Source organism: Eschrichtius robustus, chromosome 9 (assembly GCF_028021215.1).
Source record: "Eschrichtius robustus isolate mEscRob2 chromosome 9, mEscRob2.pri, whole genome shotgun sequence".
Taxonomy (NCBI): Eukaryota; Metazoa; Chordata; class Mammalia; order Artiodactyla; family Eschrichtiidae; genus Eschrichtius; species Eschrichtius robustus.
The window spans coordinates 19,022,514-19,043,785 of record NC_090832.1 but is presented as its reverse complement, the minus strand read 5'-3'; the positions used below and the strand labels follow the sequence as shown (position 1 = coordinate 19,043,785).

The window sequence follows — 21,272 nt, the reverse complement described above, 5'->3', positions numbered from 1 at the left end:
CATAATTCAGCTTTACTTGCTCCCTCCAATCTATCCCACATAACACAGCTTTATGTTAGTGAGATGAGATCCACTTAGCCAGTCAGTAAACCTCTTGGCCGGAGCAGCAACAAGATGGCTCGAGACCAGCTCCCTCATGCTCATGTTTCCATGGCCCAGACATGCTCCAGTCATGCATGGCTGCCTCTCCAGGCAGTGGTTGTGCAGGATTCCCCATGGCTGCTTCTTTACTTTCTGCACCATCTCTCATCAGTCTTCTGCCTCCTGCTCAATAGACACAGAGGAAGATCAGCAAGCCCACCTTCTATATCGATGTCCCTACCCTGCTTATTTTAGATTCTTATTTTGTCTTTTCTTGGAAAAAATAATAACTCTGCTTTAGATAGCATGGATTACCTAGTTTGTTTCTTTCTTTTTTATTCTTCCTTTTTTTAACTGAAGTATAGTTGATTTACAATATTGTGTTAGTTTCAGGTATACAGCAAAGTGATTCAGTTATATATATATATATTTTCAGATTGTTTTCCATTATAGGTTATTAGAAGATATTGAATATTGTTCCCTGTGTTATACAGTAAATCTTTGTTTCTTAACTATTTTATATATAGTAGTTTGTATCTGTTAATCCCATACTCCTAATTTATCCCTCCCCTACCCCTTTCCCCTTTGTTAACCATAGTTTGTTTTCTATGTCTGTGAGTCTTTCTATTTTGTAAATAGATTCATTGTATTATTTATTTGATTCCACATATAAGTGATATATTGATAATATAGTATTTGTCTTTCTCTGTCTACTTAATTCACTATGCTATTCTGTAGGTCCATCCGTGTTATTGCAAATAGCAATATTTTAATTTTTTATGGCTGAGTAATATTCCATTATATATATATCACACCTTCTTTATCCATTCATCTGTTGATGGACACTTAGGTTGCTTCCGTGTCTTGGCTATGGTAAATAGTGCTGCTATGAACCTTGGGGTGCATGTATCAAACTTAAATGCTTTTGCACAGCAAAGGAAACCATCAACAAAATGAAAACACAACCTATGGAATGGGAGATAATATCTGCAAATGATGCGACTGCCAAGGGGTTAATTTCCAAAATATACAAACAGCTCATACAACTCAATGTCAAAAAAACAAACAACCCAATCAGAAAATGGGCAGAAGACCTAAATAGACATTTCTCCAAAGAAGACATACAGATGGCCAACAGGCACATAAAAAGATGCTCAACACTGCTAATTATTAGAGAAATGGAAGGCAAAACCACAGTGAGGTATCACCTCACACCAGTCAGAATGGCCATCATCAAAAAGCTTACAAATAGTAAATGCTGGAGAGGGTGTGGAGAAAAGGGAACCCTCCTACACTGTTGGTGGGAATGTAAATTGGTGCAGCCATTATGGAGAACCAGTATGGAGGTTCCATAAAAAACTAAAAATAGAGCTACCATATGATCCAGCAATCCCACTCCTGGATATATATCCTGGACATTTATTCAAAAAGGCACGAAGAGACACGTGCACCCCGATATTCATAGCAACACCATTTATAATAGCCAAGACATGGAAGCAGTTTGTTTCTTTCTTTAGGTGATTTAACTCCCTAGGTGTTTAGTTATTTTAGTCTGTGAACTCATATTTCCCTGGCATTACCAACTCCTCCATCTTATAAAAATTACTGGGGCTTACATCCAGGCCCCAGTATTCTTCAGTTCTAATGAAGAAGCAAAAGGGGATATAGACTGGTCCAAGAACAGAGAGACTCAAGCTCCTCAGAGCCATACATGATCATTCCCAATACTACCATTTAACCAGACAAGTTTTCTGGTCATGGTTTTATCTCAGGGAGAAACACCATTAAAAAGAGACTTTCCCTAGGCTTCGGGGAGGTTGGGAGAAGGTCAGCAAGAAGTAAATGTGTTAAGGTGGAAAGTCAGTTTCATCTGTTTTCAACAGTTTCTCACCCCATTTTCATGCCATTCCTGCTGGGACATTCCTCAAAATTTCTACAGGGAACCGTGGAGCAATGATTGCACCATGGTGCCCCTAGGAAAGAGGCAAAAACAGACTTTACAAAGTTTTCCTCCTACTTGACCCTCGTCATGCTTCCTCCAAGCACCCTCTGCTCTGAGTAACTTCTCCACCAGCCACCAACTACCCACCACACACGAGTCAAGATGATCTGCAAACACCTCAGTGTTTTCTCCATTTAAAAAAATAAGTTCCTTCCTGACATCCCTATCTCCTTCTTGGTTTTATCGCTTCTTCCGAGTTTATAGCAGAAGGGAGCCAGCAGCCCACGGTAGTTTACCCTCTTGTCTTTTTTATTTTATTGCCCTCTCCCTAAACACTTCTCTGCCCTTCAGTCGTCAAACTCCACACAGCTATCAGACTAATTCCTAGACACTCTTCAGAACAAAGGTTGGATATTCATACTGTGGAGAAATTTCCCCTGGCCCCCAAAGTGAGGTAGGTGTTGTTTCCATGCGTTCCTACTAGAGCAGGAATCATGTTCCTTGTTTTATATCCCTCAGACCGTAGCACCTAGCAAAATGCTTTGATCAAGTAAGTCCTCCATAAATAACTATTGAGTCAGCCATACAACAGATGTTTAATATATGAACAGAAATCAAATTGTTGTAAGCCTAGTTACACCTAAATAAGCAAAAGGGAGGCTGACCGCTATGCTTTGTCTTCACAGGAGAGCTACCGATTTACAGAGCGGGCTTTAACAATTTTGAAAGCTGTTGGACATGGGATTGCTAATTTCGAAGATAAGGCTAAACTTTCTGCAGCCCTGACGGATCTACAAACAGCTCACTACCCTATTCCCCTCCAGGATAAAAGACTAACCGCACAGCACTTCCGGGTAAGCGTGTTCAGGCTGTAATGTTCCTAGGAGAGGATGTTGTGTTTGTAATAATGTTTCTCATATTAGATGACCCCCAAAATCAGCCGAGAAAGTGTTCTGGATGAAGACAGTTTATTTGGGAAGTGACGTCAGCAAGCAGAAACGAGAGAGTAGGAAGAATGACATGAGAAAGAGGAGGATATTCATTAAAGGATGTGGTGATTATTGCTGTGGGCTACTGGGGCTCAGTGCTCCAGGGAATCCTGATAAACTGTGTAGGACATCCCTTAGAAAGGTCCCCCTAGAGGATGCGGCGACTGTAACGTTTATCCCCTGATGGATGGGTGCTCTCAGGGGTATTTATTTCCTCACACTCTCTTGGGGTTAAGCAGCATCCTGGCTTTACTGAAAGCCTTGAGAGAGTGAAGCAAAACGACTTTGTGGTACCCCCTGTACACTACTGACATTTTGAGCCAGATGATTTTTGTTGTGGTCCTGACCTGTCAGTGGCAGCATGGCTTGCCCACACCCTCTAAATACCAGTTGTGACAACTAAAAATGATTTCAGACATTGTCAAGTGTCCCCTGGGGAGCAGTGTTGCTAGAGTTGGAAATTAAAATACAGGACACCCCGTTAAAATTTGTTTTACTAAAGACTTAATTTTTAGAGTAGTTTCAGGTTCATTGCAAAATTGGGCAGAAGGTATGGAGATTTCCCATTTATCCCCTGATGCCACACGTGCCTTCCCCATTATTTATCAACACCCCCCATGAGTGGTACATTTGTTACAGTCGATGAACCTACATTGGTACATCAATCACTCAAAGTCCACAGTTTACACTAGAGTTTACTCTTGGTGTACATTCTGTGGGTCTGGACAAATGTATAATAACATGTATCCATCATTGTAATATCATATATAATAGTTTCACTGCCCTAAAGATCCTGTGTGTTCTGCCTAGTCATCTCTCCCCTCCCCCAAGCCCTGGCACCCATTGATCTTTTTTATTGTCTCCATAGTTTTGCCTTTTCCAGAATGTCATAAAGTATGTAGTCTTTCCAAATAAGCTTCTTTGACTTAGAAATACACATTTAAGTTCCCTCCATGTCTTTTCATGACTTCATAGGTCACTTCATTTTCATGCTGAATAATATTCCATTGTCTGGATGTACCATGGTTTATCTATTTATTCACTTACTGAAAGACATCTTAGTTGCTTCCCAGTTTTGGCAATTATGAATGAAGTGGCTATAAACATCTGTGTGCAAGTTTTTGTGAAGGCATATGTTTTCAGCTCATTTGGGTAAATACAAAGGAGTGTAATTGCCGGATCATGTGATAAGAGTATGTTTAGTTTTATAAAAATTATCAAACTGTCTTCGAAAGTGGCTGTACCATTTTTCATTCCCACCAAAATGAATGAGAATTTCTGTTGCTCTATATCCTAGTCAGGATTTGATGTTGTCATTGTTCCAGATTTGGGCCTTTCTAATAGGTGTGTAGTGGTATCTCATTTTAATTGGCATTTCCCTGATGACATATGATACGGAACATCTTTTGATATGCTTATTTGCCATCTGTATATCTTCTTTGGTGAGGTGTCTGTTAAAGTCTTTGGCCCATTTTTAATCAGGTTGTTTGTTTTCTTATCATTGAGTTTTAAGTATTCCTTTGCAAATATTTTCTCCCAGTCTATGACTTGTTTTCTCATTCTCTTGACATTTTCCTTACAGAGCAGAAGTTTTTAATTTTAGTGAAGTTGGCTTATCAATTCTTTCTCTCATGGGTCATGGCTTTAGTGTTATATCCATAAAGCCATCGCCATACCCAGGTCATCTAGATTTTCTCCTATGTTATCTTCTAGGAATTTTATACTTTTGCATTTTGCATTTCAGTCTACTGTCCGTTTGAGTTAATGTTTGTGAAGGGTGCAAGGTCTCTGTCTAGAGTCATTTCACCCAATTACATTTTAATTTCATATAAACAAACAGTATGTGCAATATATAGCACATACTTCTGTTAAAAATTACACTAAAAATTTATTTTCCCTGTTATTCCACTTTAACTGGGTATAAGGTGTTGTTGGGGATAGATAATTAAAAACAGAATCTCCTTCAAACCAGGAAAACCTCCACAAAGGTAGAAGAAACAGAAGATTGTTGAATAAGCGTTAAACCAGAATGTGATACCCGTCAAGGGCAATCTGCTAAAGAGATAGCAAAGAGCCAAAGAAACCTCACCCTTTTGTATAGCCCAGCAGATATTGCCCATTACCTACATGTTCTCAAGATAAATGATAATTAGTCCCTTAAGTAAAGGGATTTGATGGCACCATTTGTTACACAGAGTGAATCCTAAGTTCACCTGCTATTTGGAGTGACCATTTGCATTAGCTAACTGAGTTTATCCAAAAGAAACATAAACTTCTCATGCCTTTATGGCAGGAGGTATTTTTCCAAGTTGGTGGGAGGCTCCCACCAAGGTTAGGTTCCTCCCCTTCCATACAAACTGGGGGATTGGGGTGCTATCTTCCTTGATGATTACATTTCAAAGAGATGACTTCCAGGTCCTTGAGAAAGATATTCCTGGATCTTAAAGCTGGCAAGATACCTATTTAGCCTTTAAAAATATTTACATATATTTCAAAGAAGAAGAGAGAGAGAGAACCTAAAATTATAAGTTTTCTAAAGTGAATGCTCTAAGAACAGGGAGGGGAAGAGTCTCTTCCCTTATTTTCCTTAAGGAGAATTGTCTTGTTTCGTTTTGTTTTGTTTAAACTGGTATTTGCCCTTACAGTTTCTTGTATGTTATCTGTCAACCCTACCTGGGACACAAATCACTCCCAGTTGAAAACCACTCACCTCGGGCATGAGCAATCTCCAAAAATCTGCCATGACTTACCTCTTTAACTAGTCTGATTGGTCCTTAAGTTAATTCTGTCCATCCAGTCCTGAAGGTGGTGGCTCTAGATGGCTCTTGGTGGCGGCCATAAGCTCTAAAAATAAATAAATAATCAAATTACCATGTAACAAGAAAGCTGTAGTATCCACTGCTACAGCTGGCCCTAAGGCCATAATTGGTAGTCAACATCTCTCCTCTACCACCTATTCTAGATTTCCCTTTCTTCCAGCTGCTCTAGTTGCTTGCCTGGTTGGTGCCCCAGACCTTCAATCTTGATGGGTACAGACCTTGATTGCCTTACTCTTATCAGGCTGAGATTGTTGTAATTAAGCATTCACTGTGGAAGCACCAACAAGTGTCCCAGCAAATCCAGACATAATTCTTCTTGTCCCCATTATGTAGCAGAAACCTAGCTCCTCATGACAAGCAGGATGAATTCTCCCACCACTCCATTATATTAGTTTCTTTTTTCCTGTTTGTCCACCAGGATGAGGATCTCAAAGCAACTAGGAATATATCAGAGTTTAGTTTATTGTAAATCATACTGTGTTCCCTGGTGAAAATATTTCCTGCTATCCAGCCCCAGGAATTAGGTCCTCCAATACAGAAACTCCCTGTTGTGGGGACAGAGAACACTAATTATTGAAAATGGACCACTGGAAATGATGGTGAGAGAGGCCACTCCTACTTCTAATTTTTGAATCTCAGGCCAGTATATTATAGCTATTACAGTCATAGTACTGTGTATTGATCTTTGGTTTTATACAAATATTCTGTATTCTGGAGGATACTGCCTCAGTTTTGCAGGATGTCATCACCAGGCTGGCTTCTTAGCTGAGCCTTTTATATGCCTTTCCAATCTGCCAGGAATTTTATCAATTCTTTCTATGGTATATGTTAGGACCAGTGAGTCTCAAACATTCCCCAGTGATTAAATGTTCACTGTATAACTTGATCCTTGGTCCAAGGGGAATGTTAGGCTGGATCCATGTCTCTGTAACCCCTAAGATAACCGTGCTGGCAGAGGCACCAAATACAGGGGAAAACAAACTCATATTTGAGGTAAGTCTCAATTCTAGTAAGGATGAACCACTGCCCACCCCTCCTTGACAGAAGTCCACTGATATCCACTTGTCATGAAGTAACTGACTGTACACCCCGGAGGATGATACCATATTAAATAATGAGTCAGCTTTTGCGACCGACAGTTGGGACAGCTAAGCCTGGGTGAAAGAGAGCCCATACTGTTGGGCCCATTCATCGTCACCATCTCTGCTATGAAGATTACTTTTGTATAGGCCTTTTGATGCTAGCCCAGATCTGATATGTTAAGGGGTCTTTGTGCATGTATCACTTACACAAAAGGGAGCTATTTTGGTAATAAAACATCTCCATTGTTTACTTGTATATTACACACTTATGTGACATTTTTCAGAGAGCCATGCTCCATAAATCGATTCCAAATTTGTCTACTGTAAACAATTCTAGACAGATGAGGTGCATCATACGATAAGGACCCCATAGATAAGGACTCTCTCAGTAGTAAATAACATTTGTGCATTGGCTGGGAGGTGTTTCAGTGGCATGTTTACAACAGAATTGGACCAGGTGATCTTTCTTTCTTTCCTGGGATGCTCAAATTTCCTGCAGATGCCTCTCTTGCATTGGATCCCACTCAAAGCTGATGGTCTTCAGAGTCACTCAATGAATGCATTGAAATAATACTCCCCAAAGCAGAATATTCTACTACCCAAATGCAGAGAGGACCAGCAAGTACTGGCCTCTTTCTTAGTTATGTCTTATCCTTTACCTTAGAGAGGATGTCCCAGCATGCCTAGCCCTCTGGACCCCTAAAATCTCCACCGATGTGGTAAGTCCATGAATCTCTGTAAGATTTATTCCCCGCTCTCTAGGATGCATGTGACTTAATGAAGGATTAAGAGTACTGGCCACTTACTGCCCACGGTTCTGAGTTCACTGTTGTCATCAATATTCACGTGTAGACCAGACTCAAGCACTACCAAATGTCAGTATCACCAAAGACTCTGAACACTAATTTGTAACAGAGAGTATGAGGATTAACATTATCATGATTTTTTCAAAAATGTTTACCTTAGATGTTGAACTATTTAGTGCATTTTATTAGCATGTCACGAGGACACATCTAGCTTATTTAAGCCACAACAAGGAGCTGGATGTGTTGATTTGTTATAACAATACAGGGACATCTTCTGGACACATAAGGACAGGAATGACTCAGTGAGGAACTTTGAAGAGGGAAAAGAAGGCCCTCAGAACTTGTCTTCTCCATTTTTTCTCTTTATAAACATGTTTTCTCTCCTCTTAAGTTCACATCATGGAAAACATGGCTCCTGAATTTTATATTGCTTTCTCATACAAGGCTGGTTTAGAATATCTTGATCCTGGTGTCAAATTACTGGCCGAAGCACAGGGAACTCAATACTCTGTAATGACTTATATGAGAAAAGAATCTAAAAAAGAGTGGCCATATGTATATGTATAACTGATTCACTTTGCTGTACACCTGAAACTAACACAACATTGTAAATCAACTATACTCCAATAAAAATTTAAAAAAACAAATATTGGCCGAAGTGACAAAGATTTGCTCAGCTTGGGTTAGATGCTTGCTCGCAGGCTTGTCCACCATTGCTAGCTGATGGGGTAGGTACAGATACAGACTGTGGGACTAGGTCCCTGTTTCTATACATATGAAGAGAGGTGAGGAGTTGTCAGAAAACGTAGACTAAGCAGGAAATGCAATAGTCATATGCCTTTGCAGGGCACTGTCTTTCACCAATTCTAAGACGAACATTGCTTTTCCCTTTTAACATCAGAATGAAATCAGAGTGTGTCTTATCACTGGTGGTTCCTTACAATCATTGCTGGCCAGGTGACCTCCAGAATTCTCTGCACACACATGGACATGGACTTGTTCATAAGAATTCATATCGTCTCCGTTTCAAAAGAAATATGTTTGACAAAAGCCTCATCCTTAGGCGGAGAGAATTAAATGGCTTGGTAGAGCCTCTCAAAGAAATGTGAAGGGAAAGGGGTTCTCCTCACACCAGAATGACTCCCCCATGGCTCAGGAAAAGAGAGAGAGGGAGAGGTATGACTGGCTGAAAGTCACCACAGATAGTGCCCCAGGAGCCCTACCTAATTCACCAAGCACTTTACTCCCTGTGAACATGTAAATAGCCACAAGTAAGCAAGCAGAAATCTGCAGTGGCTGGTTGTTATTCCCAGTGGTGTGACTGGATATATGGAATCCATCAGCATTTCAGGATAAAAGCCATGAAAAAAAACTTGGAAGAAGGAATATGTGTTCTGGATGTGGTCTAAAAACCTTCCAGCGGTCCTCTTTGGTGAGATCAAGAACAAGTCAGCATCAGCACTTCCTGAATGAGGGTCGGTGGCTTGAGAGAAACCCCAGGAACAAAAGGAGAACACTCTTTAGGCAGTGGTGCACCTTCAAAGCTTTTGACAACACGAAGGACAAAACTGCATAGAAAAACACACGTTTAGTGTTTACAAAAAGTGATTTACAAGAGTAGGAGTTTGAGTATGAATAAGTTTTCAGAATGCTTAACCAATTTATGTAGTTTCCTTTTTCATGTACGTTTAAGTGTGATACATGATGAAAAAGTTATGCCTAAATAAATTTAAAAGAGCTTTTTCAATAGGAAGTAAATACTCGTTAAGTGACAAGAAAGTGATTAAAAACTTTGACTGGCATATCTTCTTTTTTGAAGCACAGGAACTAATAGTGTGTCTTATAATGGGTGGCATCTTGGGATAAAAAAAATCTGGTATTTGACTTGCTTAGGCATAAGAACCTTATTTTTTATCTTACACTATATCTCCTCAATCCGTTTAATGTTATATTTTAATTGAATGTACATTATAAACATTGTTGTGGTGATTAAAGCTTATTAAGTTAAAATTAGTCAAATGATAAATAATTTTCGTCTCTTACTGGATGAGGGAGTCTGCAAAGAGTCTTCTGCTAGATGGTGTGTATATCTGAGAAATACATAGTTTTTATTTTTAGAGTATCTGAAGTTTTTTAGAGCCTCTCTGGCCAGGTAAGGGTATTTTCTTGATTTAAAAAATACACTAGTGCATTTTATCTTTTCCAGGTTTTTCATGTTTCTTTATGGCATATAATGAAAAAAGCTCAAATAGCAAAACCTCTTCCCAACCTCAAATTTGCATTCCGTGCTATGGTTTTGGACTTGGACTTACTTGATTCTTCTTTGGAAGAGGCTTCTTTAGGTACTGATTAATTTTAGATATTTATGTGACAAAGGAATTCCTAGCCTTATATGGGATAAATAATTTGAGAAAAGTACACTCAAAATTTTTGTGGAGTAGGTAGAATGGGTCTATATTAACAGCTGTAGAGTTCAGGCTATATGCCCTGAGAAGCTCAAAAGGTTCCAAAGACCTGATGTGTGTCCCCTGTCCCACATACACCCAGGGCAGCCCAGAATTTCCCGGTTTTATTTGTTCCTGACCTTAAAGTGCATGACAATCACTATCTATACAGTAGCACTGGAGTAATTCTGGGAAGATTCTCTGATCTAAGTAACCCTCATTTCCTCCTCTTCCGATGTTCTATTCCCACCATTTTAACATTTTCTTTCAATTTTAAGAGAACCTTCATGCTACTTTCACATAGGAATCCATACTAGTTCACGAAAGTGTCAATATTTAGTGTTTCCCTTCTCCAGAATGTTTATATTCTAAAAAAGAACCACCTGCAGAAGGCAATGTTAAATATAACAACAAATCTATCGTTGTGGCACTTTATACATTAGAGGGCTTTAACAGTTAAAGGCAGTGAAAATTGGGGTAGAGATTAGATATAACTTTCAGTCCAAAGTTTGTTTTTCTCTTTCCAGCGGAATGGGTAGATGTTAAATATAATGTGCCAACAAGCGATAAAGAGTATTCTCCTGAGGAAGTAGCAGCAGCAATTAAAATTCAAGCCATGTGGAGAGGGACGTACGTCAGATTACTTATGAAAGCTAGAACACCAGGTATACTCTTTCAGTCATTTATAAAATGAACTTGCATAAATAAGGATGAATATTTGTTTACGTGCTAACAAAAAGCATTTTAGAGTCATTCTACTTAACGGCTCAGCTAATTCTTTTTAATTCTATCAATATTGAATTTCCTTGAGTTCAGGATGCATGTCAGTACACTCATGCTTTTTGTTCCTGGAATATAGTGCAGTGCCTGGCACAGACTGAGCACACAACAAATACTGGCTGAATGAATGAATGAATAAATGATCAGCTGTATTTTCCCAATCTATCATGCGTTCTTTATAAAACAGGAAACTGGCCTTTTTATCCATCCATCCCCTGTGCCTAGCAGAATGCTTTAGCAGTCAGTTTCAGCTAAGTCATAGACAGTTTTTACATTTCTAGACCATTTTTCAAAGAAGCGAATGAATGAATGAATTTAATGAAGAAGCTTCCATATATGCCTGTGGTGACATACATTTAGAAGGCATAAAATGCTTTTAAAGTATATTATTATATTTATTAAATCAAATATATTTATGCATATGAAGTAAACTATTTCGTGAGGTCTATTTTAACAGCTCAAAATAATACACTGCAGAGGCAAAAAAAATATATTCAATTATTTTCATTCTGCAATTTTTGTTAATGCTTTTAGAGAAAAAGCCTTGCCTCCAGTAGAATTCTTTGAGTATTTTGAAACATTTTGTTGTAAAAATATCTCTGAAACATTCAATGAGAAATACCAAAATGTTCATCTAAGCAGTAAAAACTATAGATACACAAGTGTACAAAGAAACAAACTATACTGCACAGTTTTGTGGTAGAAAAATATTGCTGTCACTTGATTTTTATATTTTTTCTATCAGAAAAAAAAGTAATTATAAATTCATCAAATTAAATATGTGGTAAAATACACATGTTGTCCATATATGCTGTAAAAATTATATTCATACAATGATTTTTTTCTCTTTATAAAGACAAAAATGAGCAGCTTAATAATATTTTAATAGCATTTGCATTCTTTCACTCAAACATATTTATTGAATAATTCTTGTGTGTACAGAACTGTTCTAGATTCTGGCCTTATAGAAAGAAACTAGTAAAACTGACAGGGTTTCTGCTCTGATGAATCTTGTGTTGTAGTGGTCACAGGCATACAGCAGAAAGTAAATATATTAAGATACTGATTTCAGATATGAGTAAGTACTGTGAAGAAATTAGGATAATTAGAAAAAAAGTCAGTTTCTGACATGTTAAATTTGAGGCACTTATTATGGATTTGCATTTTTCTTGCCAAATCACCTCTTAAGCCATTTGTGAATTATGCTTTAGATTAAGCTTCAGTGAGATCCTATTAGCCATTGTTTTTTAGAAAAATTGGATGGATTATTTTTTCTGACACAAGAGCTTTCATAAGGATTTTTTTTTGGTGTGATAAATGATCTCTCATTGTAAATGCTTTGATGAGTATCTTCAGTTAGATCAAAGAGCATTTTATAATTTTTAAACTAAAGATGAAGGGAAACAGCATAAAATTGTGAGCAGAGCTCTTGACTAGAGGTTCATAGCTTTATATTTTAAACATGGTTTATTGCTAGTAAAGCTTCAGACTTTGGATATTACCTTACTGGTGATTTTCAACTCCCTCACCTGTAAAAGGAGGGCTTAGAACAAAATGATTTTTCAGGCACCTTACAGCCTTGATATTGCTACTTTTTATTGTTATTTTTAGGCACAAAGGAAAATACCAGTGTTGCAGATACTCTTCAGAAAGTTTGGGCTGTACTGGAACAGAATATAGAACAGTATGCGATTTCTCTCTTAAGGTAAAGCAGTGTAATGATGTTTCTTATTGTAACCTTTCTTATTGTTTCTTACTGTAACCTAATGATGTCCCTTTCTTAAGATAAAGCAGTGTAATGATCTTACTATAAGTTCCAGTTCAAATGCTACTATATTTGTTGAGTTTTTCCTAATCACCGCAGCTAGAAACATACCATCGCTTCTGAACTTCCACACTTCCTACTTTTTGTTTGTCTTCATTGCACTTATCTAATACCCTAAGCATAAAACCTCTGAGAAGCAAAACGGAGTTTTTTTGAAGTCTTTTGGTGCTAAAGAGATAAAAGTTAGAGTTTAGGACCTGCTAGGGGAGAGGACTCCAGTAAACAATGAAAGTTGTCCGTTGAAATCCCTGGAGGACAACATTCTAGACACAGGGACAAGTGTGAAGTAGACTGAGCCTTAGGAAAACTGCATTTTAACCACAAACCATGTTCAAAGCAGGATAATCTGAAAAAACTAAGAGAAAATCATATATATATATATATATATATATATATATATATATATATATATATATATATATATGTATGTATATATATATAAAAGAAGCAGACCATTTGGTGATGTAGGAGCCAGCAGACCAAATCTCTAAAGGTAACTATTATGGAAATGCCCAAGAAAATAAAGGTTAAAGAAAGAGAAAATAAATTAAAAGTCTAGATTAATAAAACACAGTTAAATGGAAATTACATAAATAAGATTTTTAACAACTGAAATTTAAAACTTTTTAATTAGTTAACAGCAGATCAGGAAGAATAGAGGAAGAGATCAGTGAAACGGGAGATAGGTCAATAGAAAAATAGTGGAAAATAAGGAAAGAGCTAAGGGACATGGGGAACATGCTTAGAAAGTCTAATATTTGTATCATTATAGTCCCAGAATGTAAAAAGATAATAGCTGATAAATTTCCAAAACTGATAAAATACATCAACCCATATTTTCAAGAGACTCTGCATGCAGACTTCATGCAGGAAGGACACAAAGAGAATGAAACCCAGACTCATCGTAGTCAAATTGCTGAAAACCAAAGGCCAAAAGAAAAACCTTCAAAGTAACCAGAGAAATAAGACACACTATTTTCAAAGGACAATCACACTAAGAGCCATACGTAGGAGTAAATTCTTAACCTTAGCAATGCAAAATGCAGAAGTTGAGTAATAAGCTTTAAAGAGTTCTAAGGTTCTAGCATGAAAGCAGAAATGGTAAAAGTAATAATCTAGATGAAACACTGGTAAGGCAAGGATGCATAATACATTTGCTAGCAATGCTAATGGATCAACAAGTGAATTTATGAAATAAGATTAATCTTATACATATTCCAGAGAACAGAAAAAAAGAGGAGACATTTACCAACTCATAACCTTGATTTAAAAAACTCAACAAGGACAGTAAAAAAAGTGAAATTGCAAACCAATCGCCCTCGTGAAATTAGACGAAAAAATGTAATAAAATATTAGCAAACCAAAATCAGAATTATATAAAAAGAATAATACCTTATAACCAAGTGGCTCTCCCAATCTAAGACATGTCATAGTGGTTTAACATTAGGAAATTCATCAATTCGGCACATTAACAGGGAAAAGGAACAAATCACTCGGTTCTCTGGATAGGTTCAGAAAAAAACATTTGAAAAAATTTAACACAAATTCAAAATTTTAAAATTTTTTAGCAAACTAGGATTAGAGAAGACTTTCCTTAATATGTTATGGTATCTACTATTTTTAAGCAATTACTACAAACATGATTAGTGGTGAAATTTTGAAAACTTTTCCTTGAGTTTGAGAATGAGACAAAGATGCCTGACCAAACACTTCTATTCAAGATAATCCTGGAATTTTGTGAAGGGCAAAAAGGCAATAAAGCAAAATAAAAGTCACTAAAATTTGAAGGGAAGAAATAAAACCACTGTTTACAGGCAACATGGTTATATATGTAGAAAATGCCGAAAAATCTACAAGAATGTATTAGAATTAATGAGAAAATTAAAGAAAAGTTTCTGGATACAAGGTCAAAATGAAATAATGGTTGGACTTATATTTATAAGCAAGAGACAAATAGAAAATTATGCATGTAAACATATAAAAATTTAAAATACCCTAAAGTTAATGAAAAAATTTCATGATGAGCCAAATGTCAAAATTTTAAATTTGGAAAAAATCCAAATTTGTATTTTCCCAACCCTGAGGGTGAGTACCTCACTCACCTCACCCAAGTCCTGACCTGTGGATACTGCTATCACCTGATAATTCAGCTTGATTAAACTTTTGCTCCAGAAGCCCTGTTTTCTAAAACGGGTACTCTTCTGCCTAAGAACCCAATTGTTTGGACAGACACAGAGAGCACGAAGAACCTCCTTCTCCAAACTGCTTCAACATTGTGAGGAAGATCTCTGGCCCAGAAATTACACCTAATTTTCATGTAAATGGAGTGCTAAAATCATGTGTTGCCCTATTAGGGGCTCAGGTCAGTTCACTATGGAGGTGTATTTGAAACACAGGTATAACTCCTTCAGGGAGCTGGCGTTCCTCTCCATGTGTTCCTTCTACCATAGCCAAGAGCATTTCCCAGAAAGAAACTCAGCGAATATCCAATGCAGATATTGGCCATGCTCTTTCAATAGTTTGAGTTGTACACCCCAATCTATTGAACGGATGAAACTCACAAGTCTCACCCATCTTTAAACTTAAATGTCAGGAGCATCCAAAGCTACCTCCTCATCCTAGCAGGCATTAATTACATGGTCAAAAGCACATCTTTTAGTATAAGACCTAATGCTAACCCCACTTCTACTGATTATCAGACGTGTAACCTGGGGTAAGTTTCTTATCCTCTCTGAACATAAAATTAAGTTTTTTTCATCTGTAATATAAGGATAATAATATCTACTTCATAGTATTATTCCTTTATAAAGCTGTAAAGATAAATTAAGGTAATCCTGGAAAATTATTTAGCTCAATGCTACAGATTGAGCCATTACACAACATTAGCTATTATAAATATTGCTGTTATTAGTAGTAGTACATGAGTAACTTTGAGGTCCTTGAGCCTAGCCTTGCATTCTCAGATCTGTAGGGGCACAACTTCACCAAGTTGACTTTGGGCAAGGCTCAGTTTTCCAATATAACTTTCTCTCTGTCCTAGGATGCAAAGTTAAAACTAAATCTTTTGATTATGTCAGGGATATCTCTCTATGGGTCATTTAAGATATTCCACATGGTACATCAGGATTTTGATGGTCCTATACTCATTAGAATTTCCTGAGGTATATGAGAAATAGTAGAATGTGTGATGGAAACAGTGACAGTCTGGAAAGCCTTTAAATTGCACCCTTCTCTTAGAATCGTGGTGGGACCCATTGCACTCAGTTCCCTATGTGGCCTGCTTAGTTCCTGTACTGGCTCAGCCAGCTCCTGCATTTAGACTCAGCCAGCCCCCATATGATTGACAGGGGTACTCTGCATTGACAGACCATCACGTCATACTTCCTAGTGAGGGTGATCAGGTTATTTATCAACCAAACTGGGACACTTTGACAGGGAACGAGGGAGCACTATTAATAATTATGCCAGGGATATGAGCCTAAACCAGGACTGCCCCAGAAGAACCAGAATATATAATCACCCTGGTCTTTGTTCTTGTCATTATTTTGAAAAGCTTTTTAAAATCCTTCCGAATATAAACCTGTCATTTTCCTCCCACCACCAAAGACCAGTGATCAAATGGAGCAGGTGAATCCATCCTCTGTGAGGACCTCTATGGCTCTGCTTCCCCGTGACAGTACAGTTGAGCCATCCACCTTCTGGAAGCCAAGAGAACCTCTAGCTCTGTCTAGACCTCTAACAGAGAACCACTCCTATGGCCATTATAGCTTCTGTCCCAGCTAATACTCAAGACATTGTATAAAAGACCTGAGATTCCTGGTGCTACTGAGGCTGGGTCCGGTTCCTGGCAGAGTGGGAGGTACAGGACCCGGAGGATCTCTCTCATCACTTCCATCATGTTCTGGAATATGCCACAGGCTTCCAGGGGTCAAACATGGAGAAACCTCAGTTGCACCAGAAATCATGTAGAAGGAAAACTCTGGCACTCTCCCCTTGTTTGTGGCCTCTGTTTTTAGGGGGTCTTTTAGTCTTTTTTTCCAAATCCATTCCTCACTTTAAACTCCATTCTAGTATTGAGTCTCCAGTCAACCCCAGACCTTCAGTGGCTCCCACCCAGTTTTATTGCTAGTTTGCCTGCTTCTAGTTTCATCACCCTTATAGGCTGAACTTTAGTGCTGATTTCCCATCTATAAATTTCAGTTACTCCTTAGATCATGAATTAGGTTCTCTCTTGACTAAGAACTTCAAATAACTTTGGGCACCTTTGATAGACATCATGGTTAATCCGGTGCACCACGAGCCCCCATTTGATGAAGGACTCAGTCTAGCCAACAATGTACTACAATATTTTATGCTGTTTCTTTGCCTATTTCTTTTTTGTAAATAGAATTTATTTTAAAAGTTCTTTTGCCATTCGTACTTAAATTATTTTTAAATTTTTAGGCTAATGTTTAAAAGTAAGTGCAAGTCTATGGAATCTTATCCATGCTATCAAGATGAAGAAACTAAGATTGCTTTTGCTGACTACACTGTGACTTATGCAGACCAGCCACCAAATACTTGGTTTATAGTATTCAGGTGAGGCTATCATATTGGCAAGTCACATCACTCTTAAGTGGCATGAAATATTCATATATACAGAGCTTTCTTTATGATAGTAGTAAAAGTATTAATATGAACGTTTAAGTTGCTTTCAGAAGTTAGTTAAAATTTCTTCCATATCTGCTATGCATAAATGAGATATTATAGAAATTTTTGTTCATGTTTCTTTAAACAAAATATGAAGACTATGAAGTGTTAATTGTTAGATCTTTTTATGAGTATGGTAAACATAATATAATAAATTGATACGCTTTCCATATATAAATAAATTTATTAATTTCGAAGCAGTAGCCTATTAGGTGAGAGTCACAAACTACTTATAAATGGGATTTCTTAAAAGGTTTGCATTTGCATGACAAAATAGTGTATCAATAAGAATTTTAAAGGAAAACAGTATGCGTGCTTTTAAGTTATCTGCAACTTTAAACTTATGTTTTTATTTCTTAGCATCAAACCTAATTTCAAAACTTTCTTTATGATTCATGTCAAGGGAAAGTTCATGCTTTTGTAATTACAGAGAAACATTTTTGGTTCCTCAAGATATGACTTTGGTTCCCAAAGTATATACTACACTTCCAGTCTGTATGCTCCACGTTGTTAATAATGACACAATGGAACAAGTGCCAAAGGTATTCCAAAAAGTGGTGCCTTATCTTTATACTAAGAATAAGGTAGGTGTAAAATTTATTCTCCTCATATGATAGAATAGCAGTGAGAAGTCAGCACCCTGAGAGGTTCTAACAGAAGGTAGAACAGATGTGTTTTCAATCTACATAACAGAGGAATAGGGTCCTGGTCTTTCTCCATAGAAGTCCCATGTATTTGACAGCAAAAGGTAATTAATGCGAGTGCTAGAACATTCACCTTTTAGCCCTCCTTCTTATCTTTTCTCCAAAGAAAATATGACAAAAGGAAAAGTTAGAAACTCTCATTATTAAAATCATAAAATCATACAAACCCTTAAAATGAAAATGGAGGTAAAGAGCACATTTAGTCCCATCCCTAAACCAAACCAAAGCAGCAGGTTTTCTCAGTGTCCCAGTGGGTTTTTTATTCTATTCCTAAACATGTCAGAAGATTGTGATTACACAGCCACTCACCACCTCACCAGCCCCAGTCTTTTCCAGGGCTGCCCAGATTCCTTCGCGAATAGACACTCTTGGCACATTACTCCTGCTGAATACAGACCCTGATGGCTGATGTCCACGCAAATCATGTTGCCTCTCTATTTACCTGAACCTCATTTTTGTGTTTCCAGTCATTTCTTCTAAGAGGGAAGCACGATAAAAGATAATGTATACCTGCACTGTAAACCAGGAGATCTCCTGTAGCTCTGATGTTCCATTCTTTAGTTGTATGGCTTTGAACCTCTTTATTTTTCTCTTCGAGCTGTGGTTGTGATTGACTTTTATGGTTCTATGCATTATTTTGTATAAATTTAGACATATCTACCTGATGAATACTGGTTTATAGGAATAAAAGATATAGAATATCACTACTTAAAAGAACCCGATAGTTCTTTTGAGTTATTTTAAGAATTTTTTTAAAATAAGACTTTATTTTTTAGAGTCACAGCAAAATTGAGAGCAAAGTACAGAGATAGTCCTTATACTCTCTTCTCCCCCACGTGCACAGCCTTCCTCATTATCAACATCCCCTACCAGAGTGGTGCATTTGTTACAGTTGCTCATTTTACATTGACACATCATAATCACACAAAGTCCACAGTTTACATTATGGTTCGCTGTTTGTGTTGTACCTTCTATGGGTTTAGACAAATGTAAAATGACATGCATCCATTATTATGAGATCATGCAGAGTATTTTTACTGCCCTAATAATGCTCTGTGTTCCACTTATTTATCCACCCACCCCAAGCCCTGACAACCACTGATCCTCTTACTATCTCCATAGTTTTGTCTTTTCCAAAATGTCATAAAGTTGGAATCATATAGTACATAAGAAAACTTTTCAGATTGGCTTCTTTCACTTTAAAACTTGCATTTAAGCTTTCTTCATGTCTTTTCATGGCTAATAGCTCATTTATTTTTAACGCTGAATAATATTTCATGTCTGGATATACCACAGTTTATTTATCCATTCACCTACTGTAGAACATCTTGGTTGCTTCCAAGTTTTGGCAATCATGAACAAAGTGTGCATGTTTTTGTATGGACATACGTTTTTAACTCTTTTGGGTAAATAACAAGAAGCATAATTTCTGGATCATGTAGTGAGAAACCGCCAAAATGTTTAGTTTTGTAAGAAACCACCGAACTGGCCTCCAAAATGTCTGTAACATTTTTCATTCCTGCCAGCAATAAATGAGAGCTCCTGTTGCTCCAGACCCTCCTCAGCATCTGGTGTTGTCCGTGTTCTGGATTTTGGCCATTTTAATACCTGTGTAGTGTTATTTCATTGTTGTTTTAGTTTCTCTGATGTTGAGCATCTTTTCATATGTTTATTTGCCATCTATATTTCTTCTTTGATGAGGTGCCTGTTAAAATATTTGGCCAATTTTTAAACCAGGTTGTTAGTTTTCTTATTATTGAGTTTTTAAAGTTTTTGTACATTTTGGAAACAGTCCTTTATCATATGTGTCTTTTGCAAATATTTTTTCCCAGTCTATGGCTTGTCTTCTCATTTTCTTGACATGTTCTTTGACAGAGCAAAAGTTTTTAATTTTAATAAAGTCCAGCTTCATTAAAATTCATGGATCCAGTTTCATGGATCATGCCTTTTTTGTTGGATCTGGAAAGTCATTGCCACACCCAAGAGATTCCTAGGCTTTCTCTTATGTTACCCTCTAAGAGTTTTATAGTTTTGTATTTTATATTTTGGTCTGTAATCTGTTTCGAGTTAATTTTTGTGAAGGGTGAGGGTCTGTGTCTAGATTCTCTTTTTTGCTTTGGGTGTCAAGTTTTTCCAGCACCATTTGTTGAAAAGACTGTTTTTGATCCATTGTATTGCCTTTGCTCTTTTGTCAAAGATCCGTTCACTATATTTATGTGGGTCTATTTCTGGGTCTATTCTATTCCATTGATCTGTATGTCTGTTACTTTGTCAAAATGACACTGTCTTAATGATGGCAGCTTTATAGCGAGTCTTAAAGTCGATTAGTTTCAGTTCTCCAACTTTGTTTTTCTCTTTCAGTATTGTGTTGGTTATTCTTGGTCTTCTCCATATAAACCTTACAACCAGTTTGTTGGTATCCATAAAATAGCATGCTGAGATTTTGATTGAGATTGCATTAAATCTATAGATCAAGTTGGAAATAACTGAAATATTCACAATGTTGATTCTTCCTATCCATGAACATAGACTATCTCTTCGTTTTTTTAGTTCTCCTTTGACTTTGTTCATCAGAGTTTTATAATTTTTTTCATACACATTTTGTACATATTTTGTTAGATTTATATCTAAGTATTTCAGTTTTGTGGATGCTAATGTAATTTGTTTTTAATTTCAAATCCTACTTGTTCACTGTTAAACTATTTCCAAGATTTTAGGATTTTAGGAAACTTTTTAAAAATCAGGCCAATTAAATTTTTGATGAAATCATTTAATCCATTTATATCTATATATAGAGGTGTGTGGCTGTGTATAACTATTGTTAAAACTTTATATTTTACTAATGAGTTTTTATACTATTTCATTATAATTTAAAAACTCATGTTTTATTAAAAGCTTATCATTTTTTTCTATTTTTCATGAGATACAAATTTTCTCAATAATGCAGTCTGATTTTACTAAATTTGAAGATATTATCAAATTGTAAATTGGACTTAAATCATTTTTAGTTTGTATTAAATTTTGCACATTTACTTCACATTTACATTTTATTAGAAAGTCTGATAGACAATATTTTTGTGTGCAGTTATGTATATTTGGAGTTATATACTT

The 21,272-nt window shown here is 36.8% G+C and overlaps 1 protein-coding gene across 1 annotated transcript in view; it reads left to right on the top strand.

Moving 5' to 3' along the window:
- The window catches only part of ADGB (androglobin), a 157,414-nt gene that overhangs the window by 97,954 nt on the left and 38,188 nt on the right, over positions 1-21,272 (top strand). Inside the window, exons 21-26 of the mRNA XM_068551083.1 lie at positions 2,710-2,877; positions 9,926-10,061; positions 10,691-10,828; positions 12,555-12,648; positions 17,212-17,346; positions 17,888-18,041. Coding sequence (XP_068407184.1) covers positions 2,710-2,877; positions 9,926-10,061; positions 10,691-10,828; positions 12,555-12,648; positions 17,212-17,346; positions 17,888-18,041 — 825 coding nt within the window. The remainder of the gene's footprint in view (positions 1-2,709; positions 2,878-9,925; positions 10,062-10,690; positions 10,829-12,554; positions 12,649-17,211; positions 17,347-17,887; positions 18,042-21,272) is intronic.